This window comes from Colletes latitarsis, chromosome 9 (assembly GCF_051014445.1).
Source record: "Colletes latitarsis isolate SP2378_abdomen chromosome 9, iyColLati1, whole genome shotgun sequence".
In the NCBI taxonomy this organism is placed as follows: Eukaryota; Metazoa; Arthropoda; class Insecta; order Hymenoptera; family Colletidae; genus Colletes; species Colletes latitarsis.
Window position 1 is genome coordinate 27,271,833 of NC_135142.1, and position 16,192 is coordinate 27,288,024.

The 16,192-nt window shown below is 44.4% G+C and overlaps 2 protein-coding genes across 6 annotated transcripts in view; one reads left to right on the top strand and one right to left on the bottom strand.

Annotated features, from left to right (window-relative positions):
- Positions 1 to 90: 90 nt before the first annotated feature.
- On the bottom strand, positions 91 to 3,648 carry Cn (Kynurenine 3-monooxygenase cn). Of its 2 annotated transcripts, XM_076772577.1 has the most exons (11): positions 3,266 to 3,648; positions 3,122 to 3,191; positions 2,758 to 2,948; positions 2,643 to 2,691; positions 1,952 to 2,039; positions 1,713 to 1,884; positions 1,272 to 1,523; positions 1,030 to 1,119; positions 707 to 847; positions 482 to 643; positions 91 to 404 (listed from the first exon to the last, which is right to left on the bottom strand). In XM_076772577.1, the coding sequence occupies exons 1-11, from the start codon at positions 3,314 to 3,316 to the stop codon at positions 306 to 308; spliced, it is 1,365 nt and encodes a 454-aa protein (XP_076628692.1). In that variant the 5' UTR covers positions 3,317 to 3,648; the 3' UTR covers positions 91 to 305. The 2 variants fall into 2 exon arrangements, with proteins under 2 accessions (XP_076628692.1, XP_076628690.1); XM_076772575.1 differs by having other exon boundaries at positions 482 to 847.
- A 418-nt stretch (positions 3,649 to 4,066) lies between these two features.
- The window catches only part of Hlk (hulk), a 32,755-nt gene continuing 20,629 nt past the window's right edge, over positions 4,067 to 16,192 (top strand). The window contains exons 1-5 of one of the 4 annotated variants that reach the window (XM_076772564.1): positions 4,067 to 4,437; positions 11,699 to 11,881; positions 13,629 to 13,769; positions 14,918 to 14,953; positions 15,943 to 16,125. In XM_076772564.1, coding sequence (XP_076628679.1) covers positions 4,131 to 4,437; positions 11,699 to 11,881; positions 13,629 to 13,769; positions 14,918 to 14,953; positions 15,943 to 16,125 — 850 coding nt within the window. In that variant the 5' untranslated portion in view covers positions 4,067 to 4,130. The remainder of the gene's footprint in view (positions 4,438 to 11,698; positions 11,882 to 13,628; positions 13,770 to 14,917; positions 14,954 to 15,942; positions 16,126 to 16,192) is intronic. The other 3 variants (XM_076772566.1, XM_076772568.1, XM_076772565.1) reach the window with 3 other exon arrangements.

Here is a 16,192-nt window from a genome sequence, read left to right on the forward strand (position 1 = left end):
AACTACAGTATCGACTTGAAACAAGATCATTTGATCAGTCATGGTAGGAATGTTTAGTGTTAAGCGAGACTTGCTCAAATACGATTAAAATATTGTAAAATATAATACGAGTTGTGGGTAGGGTGGCGAGGTGTACATTATAAAAAGAAAAGAAACTGAGTACACAAAACATCGGATGTTTTTAATAGAAACCGTAAATACCAGTTACGTAAGGTTGCAACAAAGCGACGTTGCAGTTGATGTGTGCAAAGTTTCATCATGTAAACTCTCTTTGTTGATTCTTTGTGTTGACTGTGCATTTGCATCTAATATAAAACGGTCTTTTTCCTGTAATTCTCGAAAATAGGCATGAGTAATACTGCAAAAATTATTAGCGCCGCGCACCAAACAGTTCTGCGTAATATCTGCGGAGAAAGAATTAAATTTTCATCGATTTCCACGATCGTTACGTTCGTAAAATCAACGATATATTTGTCCATACCTTGTCTTGCCACTCCTTGTTCGAAATGCAATCGCGGAACTTCATTCGTGAAAAGTGTATAGTACTGTAGAGCGGTATCCACGTGTTTGGTATTCGTCGGTGAAGAAACGTGTCCAATTGCTTTCGAAAATGGAACGACTTTCTGTTCACCAAGTCTCTCATCTGAAAGTTTCGTACTTTACGTCTACCTGTAAAGATTCGTTGGGAATCGTAGAAAAATTTTACCTCCACGTAATTGTACATAGCAAGATCGCATATTGCGTGGGCGTCGTCGCAGCGTAGTTCGCTAAACTTCGGTAAAACCTTGCTAAAATCTGAATCGTAACGTTCCATTAACTCGTCCAGCAGCAATAGATCCTCGAATCCCTGACGGAAAGTACTTGTTTAAGTCGAGAGATTCGAGTTAACTTGACTTTTACATGTTCCACGAAGCATATACGTATTAAAATAGAATACTATTTGTACGATGCGTTATTAATTATTTTTTTTTTTTTAGAAACTCCTTCTCCGTGAACGTGGAATCCTCCGATCGATTGAACACAACTTACAGCGTTCATTCCTTGAGCATAAAAAGGCACCATAGCGTGTGCAGCGTCGCCGACAAGTAGAGCAGTTCGTCCAACGTGATAAGGTTTGCACTGCGACACAATTGTAACAGATTAATTAATTAAATTGTGCCGCGTTCAATAGCTTCATCGCCACTCTCTACGTCAACCGAAACAAACAAAACTTCAGAAGTTTATATTAAAGTTGGAAATGTAAATGTAAATCACGGATCTCTAATATTTACCTTGATGGAGATCAGCGTCTTCGGCTGCCTCTCGAAATAATCCTTCGCCAGCTTCTCCCTGCCTATCAGAGGCAGAAGATCCGGAAACTGTTCGTCGTAAAAGTCCAGAAGCGCCTTAGGTGTCTTCAATTTGTCGAGGGTCGCGAAGGGCGCGAATATATTTCCAGTAAAAGTGCAGTCGTCGTTGGGCAAGGCTATCATCATGAACCCGCCCCGCGGCCAGATATGAAGATGATCCCCGCTCATAGCATACTTTAACAAACGTACGTTCGATTGTTTTGGCATAGATCGCTCAACGTGTTTGGAACGCGTCAGCGGCCGAACAAAAGCTAATAAGTTTGGAGTTACGACCAAAGGTATTCGTAAATTATCGATGCAACGGGGCGGCTGATATTTTTACGAAAAGCAGAACAGTCTCAACCTTGACGAAAATACGCCTACCTTGTTATCTTTTCCAGCAGGAACGAACAATTCGACGTAGCCGTGCTCGATGTACGTCTGACTGCAGTCGAAGAGAGGTCTTTTCGTCATTATTCGCCTGACCGTCGAGTATGCACCGTCCGCTCCGATGATCAAATCTGCTTCCACGTTTTCTATAGCCTCGGTTATCGTGCTAAAAAATTAACGATTAACCTGTAACAACGCCAACAAGCTTATTTGTCAAACGAAGAACGCCTTACTCTAAGATCTTCAGCTTTCCATTTTCCAGGTCCGCGTCTACCAGTTTCTTATTGAAGAGGAGGCTCACTTCCGGATATTTCTCAGCGGCTATTCGACGGGTACAAAATTGGGAGAGACAGGGGAATCGATCAGGAAACAGCGTGAAATATTTGTTAAACGTGGTAGAAACATTTTGTATAAAATATACAGGTTGTTACCGGACGGTTGGTACTATCGAACAGAGGGTGATTCTACGTACGAAAATAAGTCGATAAACGGAATAACATTTTTCCACTTTAAGTTTCGTTTACGAGAAAATCGAGTTTGAAAATTGTTTCAATTGTCTTCGTAGTACGACGATCGGCTACTATAATCGTTAGTTTGTACCGGTCGAACTGTAACCATGTCTCGCTACAGCAATCGCGAATACAAATTTTTGAATCTTTTCACTCTGAGTGTATTTTATTATAGCGCAGCTGGAACATATACGTTTCAGCTGCAAGATTGTGAGAAGCATAAGACAGCAGTGACAAGAAATCTGACACGCTAGAATTCTTGTGGCTTCACGCACTGCCGCGATATCGGATATTCAGCAACGCTTTTTTTAGTTGAATGGAAAAGTTCGTGTTCTTCTGAGGTAGGACCGGATTAAAATAATTCACCGATGTTAAAGTACACTCACAGAAGGGAATTAATTTAAATTTCGCTCACCGTTTAACAGAACCACGTTCAGATATCGTCTGCTGACCGAATAAATGCACTGCAAGAGAAATTAACGAGGAAGTGAAATAAATCTGAAATCGGTGACGAAACTGTGGCCACTCACGTTTCCCTTTACGCTATCGTAAATAATTTCCTTGAGAGTGCCGTCTCTGTTATGGATCATTCTACCATGCATGGCGATACCATGGCGATCGACCACAGCTTCTTCGAGGCCGACTGCCCTCAAAGCTTCTCGTCCTCTGTCCGACAAAGCCAGGTCGATGCTCTGTCCTCGGGAATCCTCCACCCTGATGTCTAAAAAAAGGTTGTTTTCCATTTATTTCGCCTAGCCTTCGTCTTGAAGTCTCGATTTAAAGTCCCACCACCCTTTTCCAAGTATCAGACATTCACATCGACGAAACAGAACTCGATTACCAATGCATGTATCGCTTTGCTTCGTACAGAACATTAATTTTCGTAGTATTTACCTGCACGGTATTCGTACACGAGCACAGAGTGACCCTTCTTCGCGAAAAAACAAGCCGCCAGAGCTCCTACCTAAAAGCCCACTGTTAAAAAATTCTGTTTTATAATTACGAATAGAAATTTATGGAATTTCTCTTTTCACGCACCAAGCCACCCCCCACGATTGCAACTCGCGACTTTCGATCGACGACCGTCATGATATTCCGTACTGCACCGAAGCCAATGATCAACTACCTGTCTTAACCCGATCCTCCTGCTGGTTTATATACAGGGTGAGTCGCATGGACTAACACAGGAGTAATGCCCGCTTTTAACAGCGCTGAAAGACTTTCTACGGGTTGTTACATACAGGGTATTCGACCGCCCCTGGGAAAAAATTTTAACAAGAGATTCTAGAGACCAAAATAAAACGAAAACCAAGAATACCAATTTATTGATTGAAGCTTCGTTAAAAAATTATTAACAAAGTTATTGTTAAAAATAACTAATAAAATTTGTCCATCTACACGAATTTTTTTCTCGAAAATGGTTAGGATTTCGAGGGTATGTCTATTCACCAAAAGTTATTGTAATTGACCCCCGCAACCAAAAAAATTTTTTCCAGAACGATTTATATCGTAGATAACTTTTCAACGAAGCCTCGATCGACAAATTGCTATTCTTCACTTTCGTTTTATTTTAGCTTTTCCCAGGAGTGCAAAGAGTTAAGGGTTGGAAGCCAATTAGCGAAGCCACGTTAATTGAGAATTTTAATAAGCATCTCCATTGTGTCATTGCCATGGCTATTCTCAAAATTATCGATGAATCTGTTGCAAGCCTGGTTCGAATCGAACAATCGTTCCCCAGGTTCGTCGAAGATCGGTCGCGCGAAGGGGGTGGCTTGAGGAAACTGAAAACGGCTACGTCCTCGTGCGAGAGCCGTTGAAGATGATCGTGACGCGTGGCATGGCCGTCGTGGTTGCGGCGCTGTCCGAATAATCAAAAATAGCCGGTGTGCCAGTCAGTGCGGCGATGTCGACGGCGAACGACGTTTCGGCGGTACGGTTCGGCCGGTGGTGGTGGTGCTGGCGGAGACGAAGGAGGAGTACTACCTGCGGGTCAACGATGCCGACGGGATACTCGAAGACGATCGTCCTTCTCGGTGTACTCGCGGTGATATGCGCCCTTCTGGGCACCGTGGACGCCCTAGCAAAGACGAAATCGGACGAGCCGCGTAGCAAAGGCCCTCACAAGGACGCGGAGCCTGTCATCGAGGAAGTCAACGCGAAACAGCTCGAGCGTCTCCTCAACGAGAAGGATTTTGTTGCCGTGTATTGGTGTAAGTGTCCGACATCCTCGCGTCTTTCCACCCTTTAGATTCCTGCGGAGGAACGTGACGTTACATCGAACGGTCACCCTCGTTTCGATTATTTCTATCGTCTTCGTGATTTCCCTCTTCTTGGCGCAACTCTGGACCCTTTTAAATTCTGTATTCTCGAAATATTCCCGTGGGGGTCGGACCGCGAAATCCTGGGACGTCGCCCCCTTTGATAATACGATTTTTACAATGATCGACACGTGTATTCTTATTCCCCTGAATTCTGCATCCCCTTTCCACCATCCGCCGATTATCTCGAATGCTTTTCAGTGGAATTGATTGGGCATGAGAGAAGCGATCGAGGGAAAGATCGAGGGGGCAATCGAGGGAAAGAGGTTGAGGATCGCTGGTCTAGAGGGAATGTCATATTTATGAGCACGTGTTAGCCTGCACGTGCTCAACGGTACACAAATATTAGAACTGGGTATATTAGGCGAAAAGGTGAATCGTCTTCGCAACGCACTGTTGCGAACGTCTCTGGGAAATCAAGTCGAAGACTCGTCTGTTCCCAATAAAGTTCTCGTTTCCAGCACGAGAGCATCGAGGCTCTCGATCGGTGGTCCGAATTTTTGGAAATATAGATCGGCCGTGTTACGAAAGTGAGTTCAGGGTATACGGAACGAACGTTATATCCACCGACACGTGGCGAAGATTCGATCTTACGTAACTCGTCTATACCGTGCCCTTTTAATTCCCGTTTGGCCGTCGAATTCTTCAGGACACTTTGCACCACGTACCCTCTTCCCTCTTTTCCGATTCCCGCATTCCTCTCGGTTCAGCGACTCTCTCGATTCTCATACGCGTTCTTCAATTCTAATTTTCTGCAAGGACTCGAGGAGATTTCCCTATCTTTGCATATTAATTATACTTTGTAAAGGAATCGAGCAGTTTGATTATTTAGCAATTTTGTTGGCCAGAGGCTGCTTCCACCCTCTGTCGTTCTTCCTCGGTTTCGTCTTCTTCTTCGGTGTCAGCAAATTATATAATCCGTGACCGTGCCGTAGTGGGTGTCGATGAAAGCCAGAATTGCAGAACAGGATTCGTCATTGAGATCGTTTGTGCGTGCAACGACGACAAGTGAGTCGTCAATATGCGAGCGGTTTAATATACCAAGACGGAGACGCGCGTGTACGTGTTATAAATAAATCTCCCGGCAGATTGACGCCTCTGTTTCTTGTATTGTCCGTTCGACTGCCCCTTGTACGCTTGTTGCGATTAAAATTCGGTAAAGGGACCGACGGAGATCGTTCACGGGCTCGAGGAGTCGTGATTTCTCGAACAAACGTCGACGTCGAAGCATTATACAATTTCTAACGTACGCGTCATGCTCGCGGATTGCGTTCGCATGACAATTAACAGGTATTAAATTCTCTCCCTTTGCCAAATGGCCGCTCCACTCAGTAGGACAAGCCGTCTCGAGGCAGACGCGTGATTTCACGACCGTCTGCAGGGATGCGATAATCAGGACCAAATGTACGTCGCTCGATCGCGACCGTACTTTCACGAGCTGCTAGTGATCGAACGACTCGATAGAGTTACGGTTCGATCGAGGCTAGGAATTTAAAAAGTCGATCAGATTTTATTACCTCAATGGAAGTGTGGTAGCCACTGACTCACCGGTGTGACGCACACGTACACAGATCAGTCGCGATTCGGTGGATCAAGACGCGTTGCCAGCCGTTGATTTAATTTCATCGAACGAACTCGAGGCGATAACATTCATTAAAATGCAACCGGAACGTAATTAAAAAACGAAAGGGCGATTCGGATTGATTTAAAGTACTCGAACGCGCGAGGGCTCTTGACAACCTGTTCCTCCGCGCGCGTTCCTCTCGCGATTCTTCCCTGAATCACGTTTTCATAATACCGTCTGATGTAACCGCCCAATGCGTTAGAGCACCGACAACGAAAGACGTCCCGTCGTCGAAGCATTTCGAGAGCAACCTTGCCAGCAAGATCCACGAAACGATCTCGTCCCTCAACGACACCGCGAGATCGTCTTCGAGATCTTGATAACCCGGGTCGATCGTACGAAATTCGTAAATCTAGTGTTAAGCAGAGCCACGTATAGTTTAGGAACAGTGTGCGGTTGGCAAAGTGTTAAGAGTGGTGTTAACGATTGTATAACCCACGCCACCATGCATCGGAGAAGGAGTTCGGTTTAGGATTAGGATCCCTGGATCGTATCGCGCGGAATCGCTCCGATACGTTTTCCCCCGCTATTCTTTTTTGTCGAGAAACGAGGTTTCGCGTTCCTCGTGCACGCTCGGCCGCCACTTCTCGCTTCTTCTTGCAATGACGTAACGAACACTCTCAAAATACACCGGTGGGACTCGCGATAACTTTTCGTGGCTCTTTCACGCGGCTCCCGTAAAAATAGTACGCCAGTCGATAGGGACACCGGAATCTCGCTCTTTCTTTCCCCCCCCCCCCCCCCCCCCGTTCCTCCCTTGATCTTTGTTTCTTTAGTAAGGAATTTATTATTCGAGCATCTTTCGAGAAAAGATCTCCGGGCAGCCGGGATCTGGTCGATCGGCAGGAAAGAGCAATACTCGAAAGCGCTGTTAGCAAGGCCGGCGCTCCGGTAGCCGCCGCTTTTAGCACACGTTCGAGTTATTTTAGCGCTTGCCGGCGAGCATCTCGCTACCGTCTCGCCTGAAAACATACCGTCCCCGACCACTCTGCCTCCCGTTCTCGTCGTTCTCGACCCTCGCGGGAGACGATCGTCCTGGAGACGTCGGTCTCGGACACCGGGTCCTAGTTTCGAGAAAATTAGGCGGGAATACGAGTTCGAGAGGCCTGGACGAGCCTCCCGATGGCTGAACCGCGAGAAGACCCGGACGACGAGCTCGCCAGTCGAACCTATTTCCAGCCGCCGTGTCCTCGCGTCTTCTTCGCGCCGCGAACATACCTTTTTCTCGCTTCGCCTTCCGTTCGCGCGATATTATTGCCGGGGAAATCATTTTTCCTACGGTGAACCAGGATGCATACGAGGTAATCGGAGAATTAAAGGAAGTAGTCCAAAATTGGCCGATTTCTATCGTCCTTTGTCTTCTCGGTGAATCTGTGCATCTCCGTTGGTCCACGAGGGATCCGAACGGGCCGATTATAAAAGATCTATGACGCGTACCGGAAGACGTCGGCCCTCGAGTAGATATTTCCAGATGCGCTCTCTCGTTTGGAGCTCTTTCCGCCCCATCAATTAAGCCAAAGGCTGCCTGTCTTTCCGCTTCGCCCAATTACCACCGCCTCGTGGAAACGGGACAATCATCTTCCGATCGCTGTTACTTATTATTAGACACGATCTATGAACTTCACTTTGAAACATAGTTAACAACGTTAAAGAACACCATTCTAAATTGCACGCCTCCAAAGAATCGCTCTCGTTCTTATTAGTTATTTTTTTAAGCAAATGCGGCATCCAACGCTGAGAATCGATACTATTTCACAATGTTCCCGTAGCGTTGCTCAATGTTTAGCACTTGGTCTTGTTACTGGTTTGCAATTGAAAGATGGAAATACCAGGCGTGATAAATAGCCGAGGATTCATCGTTCGAGAAGCGATCTTGTTGTGTCTACGACGCTTGACCACCTGTGCGCGACGAGACTTAATTTAATTAGTAGCTTGCCAGGAAAAACTCAGAATGAGAAAATTGCTAATTCAGTGATAAGCACGCTTGATCCCCTGCCAACTGTTCGCGGTGCTCGGATACGCGTACACACACGTATAGTGGACGATATTATACGTTGTTTATTCGGAGGTGGGTGGCCCGAGCGTTTGATCGGGTTAATAAAATCGCAACCGATCGAGGATCGACGGTAAATGGAAATTCCTCCCTTTACCGGGGGCGAAGATACGCGGGACATACTTCCAAATGTCAGTTTGAAATTTTAACCCTGGACTCGAGCCGTAGCGTGGAAGCTCGAGACGCCCACGCGTTGTCCTCAATCGTCGGTTCACGCTTTAAAGCTCTACACAATCGTAGAGTCACGTGACCACGCGGGACAAGAAATACGGCCGATTGAGAGTGGCTATCTTTAGCGGCGGTCTGGGACCCTGAAAATATGCTTCGAATGTTTCTTCCGGTATAAATAAAACTATTGACTCCAGGTAGCTGCGCTGACCGATCGAACGAAATCGCGCCATCGCTCTTCTTTTTTTTTTTTTTACACGATACATCAGAGATCTGAATCGTGGTTCGCAAACGTTAAAGTCGGTACGCATCGTTAAGTTACGAGGCTTAAGGTCGATCTTCTAGGGACCTTGAGAGAAATCATGAGGCATCTTTGCGCGATGGCGATGCTGAACTTGCTAGCACAGCCCCATCATAGTTCAATGCCACAAGCCCAAACGTGTCTCCGTATTTTCTAAACTTACAGAGTAGACTTGTATCTCTTTATTAGTCGTTGTTAGGAGTAAATACTTCCGCATGGACGTCGTCTGCGACTATCGAGAAATCACGCGAGCGCCCTTCGCGAGAAGACGTCCGTGAAGAACGCCGGAAAGTAAAATGTCGTCGTCGACGGCGTCGCGGCGAGGCCGTTCGTTCTTGTATTTTTAGTGGCTCGTAAACTAGGCACTGGCCGTCGGTTCGATCTCGTCGTCTCTGTTTCTCCCGCCCGATGCTCAAACACCGTCCAACTGCCTGCTCTGCACACCTAAGTACCCCAATAACGCTACCTTGAAACACCGAACAGCACGTGGAATCGTCGATTATATCGAACATCTCCAGTCGAAACGTAGTCGAGATATCGCGGTCAGGGTGTATTCTTGGTCCGCGCTGATATCAGCGGATATTTTCTCGCGCGGGCCATTCAAACCTACACAGCAGTGCCAAACCATTTCCTCTCGAGACCCAACTTCCATCGTGAAGATCTTTATTACCTTTTGCATGTCCTTAACCTTTAAACGATGGACCATCTTAGACATCGTACAATGGGCCTCCGACTCCTCGCCTACTATCGTTATTATTCGAATTTATTCGAAATCAGAATTTCCCTCTGAAATAAAGTTTACGTGGGTCAAAGTAAACCCAACATCCACGGACCTATTTCCATCACTATAAATCTACATTTTTTATTCGTTATTCGTGAATGACATTTGCCCAACTCTGCCAAATACACGTGTATCTCGAGTCTTTCGCTATTAGTAAAACGCGACATTTTACGTATAAGGTAATACATATTCTGTTTCTGCCCCGAATACCCATTGTTTAGTTTTTCTTGCAGTACCCAGTAACGTTAGAAATTTAGGCGGATGTCATTCCTGTCATCCTTGACATCCTTATTCTTGATAAATATTTACAAATAATAAGCGATTATAAAACATACGATGTACAGGTTTGGCCTGTGTCGCAAGTTTCCTTTGTACAATAAAGAGTTATTTTTAAACGATGAGCCCATCGAACGTTACAATGTATCTTAGTTTACGATATATTTATAATACAGGAGTGTTTTTATTTCGAGTACCTTAAAGATTCAAGAGAAAAGAAGCAGCAGATGGTTCACGAGAATTGATAGGCTGAGCGTGAAATCGAGTTTCAGCGGTATCGCTTATTTTTCGCTCCCGATCCGACGATCCGTTTAAGAGTGGAACGGGTGGGTGGACACGATGAGAAATAAAAATAGAATTGTTTTGTGTCGCTCTATTTATATTTGTTTGCGAGTCTCTGCTTCACCGGGAAGATCAGTTCGAGATAGTTTTCGCAGCCGTTGAATCTTTAGGTATTATGTAGGTGGCCCGTTGAATAACGATAAGAAAAACATCGTCTCCTTTTTACAAGTGTTTTTTATCATCCGAAAAAAATTGCAAACTATATTGTATACCCTATTTTTAAAATCCCGTTTCAAAACGCTGTCCTTCTGCTTGGATGCGAGCTTGACATCGATAAACAATTGAATTTATTGCTCCACTAAGTTCTTCGGTATATTGCCGAGTTTCGATAACCGTGGTTTTAGAGGACAATGAAAAATTAACTATTTCCAAGCGTTGCTTGTTCCATTCGCGCGATAATTAAATTCAATTCTCGCACCTTATAGACAAATAATAAATACACAGTTAATTCTTTCAAAATTTTCATTCTTGCGCAACGCGTTAAAACGCCTGATATTTGGGTCCAGCTTGCACCTTTGTCGATCTACGATGGCGATCGCTGATCGAACGCAAGTCCATAAGTTCGTCACGTCGTTGAAAGATTATTTTCGATCGGTTCCTATTCTGAAACGTGGCTGGTAGCAATCATTATCGCAGAATTTCTTTCGACTTTCCTCTATTACGAACGCAGCCAGTGGAGTCGGTCCAATTTAACTGGCACACGTTTTTCAACAACTCGCCTGTTCACTCTTTCTCGCTCTCCCTTCTCTTTCGCGTGCTCGAACTCCGTGCATTGCCAGACTTCGTGCGGGGGTGACCACTGCCGAATGTTATTGCTTCGGTGGTACGTTCCAACAAACAAGAATTACTCGAAAATAAAATACAAAACAAACGATTTTCCCGCGGCTCAAATAATCTTTGCAAAAATAAAAATCGATGGCATCCGACTCGTAGGCAAGGAAATTTGCCCCCTGAATCATTAGCGTTTCTTCCTCTGTTCGAGTCAGGTTTCGCTGATCACCGGGGGAGATCTTAATAAAATTCCACCGTTAATTAGCAGCTTTTAGATCGTCCAACGAGAAAGCTAGGAGGAGAAACACTCGATAGACACCTTGCTGTCCATATCCAATGATTGTAACCCAACACCCGCGTCGTCCACCGCGCCAGCGAGCGGAACGGAGCGGAGCCGGCCAAGAACGCTTGGAACTGCCAAGCCACGAACGATAAGCGTAAAACTCGCGTAAGAAGGATTAGCTTTCCTTCTTCTGTAACGCAAGGCCGGCTTCAAGGATGTGCCTCGCGAGGAATTGATCGTTAACGCGAGACCGGACACCTCCCGCTCGCCAAACGCTTCCGATGGCATTAATACCGCGAAACATTCGGCTCTTTAATTTTAAACCTGACAGAGCTGAGAATTTCCACGTGAACCGCTCTCTGAAAATAATAGTCCCGATCGAATATCGAGGCCAGCCGACGGACCGGACGATTTCTCGCAGAATTTTGCTTCTCGAAACGAAACGAAATGTCGAGGCAGCGTTTGCCTACTTCTGGAACAGACCACTAAATTCTGGAGGCTACAAACGCAAGGGGAGCTTAAAATATCACTGAACGCGACCGTTTTTGTTCCAGATGCGAGAAGCTGTACGACATGCGACAAGGTGCTGGCCGAACTGGAGAAGATCGACGACGACACGGACCATTTCGGGGTCGACTTCGTCAAAATCAACGACAAACGACTGGCCAAGCAGTATGGCATCAAAACCTTCCCGGCCCTCACATATTTCCGCGAGAGAGAACCGATCATTTACGAAGGTTAGGCTCGCCAAACGTTTCGATCTTGGGAGAAAATGCAATCGGATTACGTTCTGACCAATTCGTTCTGATATCGTTGGAAAAATTCGCTGCCCGTTAAATTTTTACATAGCGTTCGCGCGTACGGCGAACAACAACGGACAGCAATGATTCCAAATGGCTGAAAGTTCGCCAAACTTTTATTGGAATCCGGCCGCGATCTCGGTAACCTTGCCAGGTATGAGAAACAAGGTTCGAGACTCGCCGCGGTATAGTACTTGACCCAGAATCGACGAAACAATCGCCGGTATTCTCGAATTTTCGTGAATTTCGGGAATTCTGTCGATTCCAGTAGAACAGCCTTGCTATGGTCAGACACAATTCTTTACAGCGCCGCGCCTTAACCCTTTCGCTGATCAAATTGAAAGCAAACTCGAAAGATTTTCTATCGCGACGGTTGACTAACGATTTTTGTCACTAAATAAAAGAAACGATCGGCAGAAATTATGGATACAAATGTACAAGGTGTTCGTGGAAATATGCATGGCGTGTTGACATTTCGGTTCTCCCGTTTATCTGAAACCATTCCGTTTAGTAAAGATACAGTTATGGTCGTAACTAAAGAATTTTCACGGACTCGAGCAGTCGCAGTTTGCGCGGAAAGTCTGACCACCTTCGTTCGCTGGCAGAGGTCCCAGGTTTTGGTATTTGGTGAGGTTAGCCTGTAAAAGAGCAGCTAACCGTGTGCTCGAATTTTGTTCGACATACCGACCCTTTAGACGCGGGATCTTCCGCGAGACGAGAGCCGCGACTCTTGCAACATAATTTCGGTTGGTCGGTGACTCGTCGACGAAGAGGAGAAATTAATAGAGTACATGGAATGCGCGTTACGTAATGACACGATGCGCCGCTTACTGTACCTTACGGTTTCATTGAGCCGCTGGCTGTCTAGCTTTCTACATTTAGATCGAGAGACGCTTTGCACCGACTCGAAAACGAAAACATCCTGCCACAATACTCTGCCGTCGCATTGTATTCGATCGATGATATGGCGATCATCGTCGGAGAAAAGATTCAACGTAAACGCTGGGAAATCGAACGCGAACGAATGGTTTGTTTTTTTTGTTCTTAGAGAGTTTGAAACGAGAGAAAAATATCAAGGGGGTAATATTACGAGAAAAGGAATAAAACAAGCAACGAGTTTCCCGTTAGAATTGAAGCGATGCTTGAATAAGAAATTCAATGTCCGCGATTTGCGGGTCCAGGCGAAGAAAATCAGAAATTGGACGCACTTGGACACCCAAGGCGGAAACAGACCGAGGTACAGGTGTGATCATCAATCCCGCTACATTGTGATCAGTAAAGCCCGGGTTTGGCAACGGGATCGTGGAGATTTATTAACTCGATGGACTGAATATATCGGACGTCCGGTCCAAGGTGAAACGAGAAAAGCGAAAACGAGTTGCTTGAATTGGCTTTCACCGAAACGTCTCGGTGGATTTTCGTTTCGATGATGTAACGACAGGTTGTATCTATTTCTATTGTACCGAATGCAACGTATCGCGATAGAAGTCTATTTTAGACGCCTCGGGATGGTAAACAGAAGAGGCAGGAAATTGCAATTAGGGGTATTATTAACTCTTTGAGTATACATGGCCATCCATAGAACGGTAACCTAATACTCTTTCTAACTTGTCAACCGATTAAACAGTTTCATTCGTCGATAGAAAAATGAAACTATTATATGTTCTTCGATCGCGACTTTCAGGCGATTTGATGGACGAGGAAAACGTGCTAGACTTCCTGACGAGTCTGGAAGCAATGGACCTGCCCGATCGTATCGAAGAGGTAAACTCTAAAATTCTGGAGAAGATCGTCGAGGATACGGAATTCGTGGCAGTTCTTTTCTGTGAGTTCTTTCTCTCGTGTCTCGAGTATATTACAAACTTGTCTCTGTACCCCGAGTTAGATTCGCTTACATCGAGAAAAGTGTAAAAATGTAACGTATTCAACGTAATCTGCCTTGAAGATAAATAAGAAGCTATACCTTTAGATTGCGTTTCGTTGAATTCACACTCTTCTCGATGAAAACAGTGAAACCAGTCCAATCGAAGAGATTGAGGAATCCATTGATTCGATTATCCCCAAGATTCTGTGTTCCAGTTTGGTGGAACACTGTTCGTTACCGATGAAAACTGAAATACGATACGTTACTTATTCGATTCGTGTACATAGTACGCATACTTTTATTATTATTATTTTGTTGTCTTACTAATGTCTTCCGTGGAAAGCCAATAGGTACTTAACACCGTCAATGTACATAGAATTAACAGGGCTTTACAGAACTCGCAGCAATCTTGGCTGCAACAACTAATTTTTATTAAATACCGATTTCTTTGGTTTTATTTTCACTGGTACTCACAGCAGCTCGCATTGTCGTTTCCAACAACGCGGACAACGAGCAATTAACACGTTGATCGCCACGTCGATTTTCTTTCCTCGACGTTTTTTCAAATTATAACGTGACAAATAGAAATATTCCATAACTTCGTTACCATGGCAGTCAACGTGTTAACGCAATAGAAAAAAGATTATTATTTTAAAACCTGAAAACTCAATTTTATATGAGAAAGAATATATGGGTGATTTTCACATGTTTTATAACTTTCTTCGTTTACCTCTAGTAAACGAAATGAAATTTGTTTTTATATTGAAAATCAGTCATATAGAACATTTTCCTTAGCTTCCCAACGAATCCCTTCGATCCTTTTGTTAGTATTCGTCTCTCTCCTACTGTCTGCGAAAATTTGTCGTTGTCCGTTGTGAAAGATTAACGCGTCGCAAAATGGAACCAGTCTGGACTAACGGAGAAAAATTGAAATTACGTTCGCATACAAGAGAAATGTCTCTCGTTCGTGTTTCTGCGATTTTCGAATCTCCTGGCGATTTAATAATCGCCACGAAGCGACTTCGTTCACTTTGCGATTCGATCACTTGCAACATACTTGTAAATAATACATATATGTGAAACGTTCTTGTGTGTGTTGGTATGGATAGGTCCGGATACGCAGCGGTGTGCTGGCGTCGGTTCTAGTAAGTATACATTTAAATGACATGGTTGTTCTAAATGTCATACGGCTTTCATTTCCAACGCTTGTACACACACCACGATGCACGAACCATTATGTTAGAGAAGGACAAAAGAAACGAGACAAATGTCTGTTGCATTTTGTATTGCTTACGATTACGATTAGATAATTCTAAATCGACAGATTTTATTCCTCTTAAACAAACTGGTTCGTACTCCGACTGTATGTTCTCCATATACGTACTTACCTTTCCAATACACACATTTAACAATGAACCAGTATCTGTTTTTTAATTGACACCTGAGCACATTGCATCGCTTGCAGCAGTTGTCTCTGTTTCTATCTACCATAATAGAGGGATACAAAATCCAGAGGGAAAAAGGTGACGAGGAAGCAAGGAAGAGTCTTTCAAATATTTCGTCGATCTTACACATGCGATGGATTCTCATGGAATGTGTATGAACTGTGTTACCAAGCATTTAACGATTCAATTAGTAATTGAACTGTCTCGAACTGTTTAATAAATTTCAGTCGGAAACAAAGTATTCGATTACTAATTCCGTGTCGTGTGTGCATTGAAAGATATGATGACGTAGATCGTAGAATGTGCATTATTGTGCATCCCCCCCCCTCTTTAGAGTAGAATGAATGTGCATTGTAACTCGAGAGAAATTTTGCATACTAATACGACGTGTCTTCTCACTTTTTTGAGAAAGAAAGTTGAACGGTTTCGTTTACAGGCAACGCAGTTAAAAAGAAAAAAAATTGTAGGATTTTTTACGGTTCTTCGCATTTTTTGTTAGTTTTCATTTTGTCGCACGTTTGTAAGAAGGTAATTGCCAAGGCTTTCCTTAAAGAAAGCAGGTAGAAAGGAAAAGTATCTTGAGTTAAACGTTAACCGGATTTCACCCGAAGATGTCATACTCGATGTTTCCGGAACAATCGTGAAAAGGATCCGAACGATAACACTGTTTTTTATTTCAAATGGGACAGACAAACCAGACTGCAAAAAGTGTCTGAAGGCCCTGCAAGAATTGGAGAATATCGACGATGAGGCCGACCAATTGGGCATCGGTTTCGTGAAGATCGCGGACGAACAACTCGCGGACGAGTACAACCTGGGCCCTCTTCCGGTTCTGGTCTACTACAGACATCAGATTCCCATCATTTATGAACGTGAGCATCAAGATAATCGATCTTTCGATACAAACTCTCGAGTTAAATTTACTCAAAATTCGCGTAG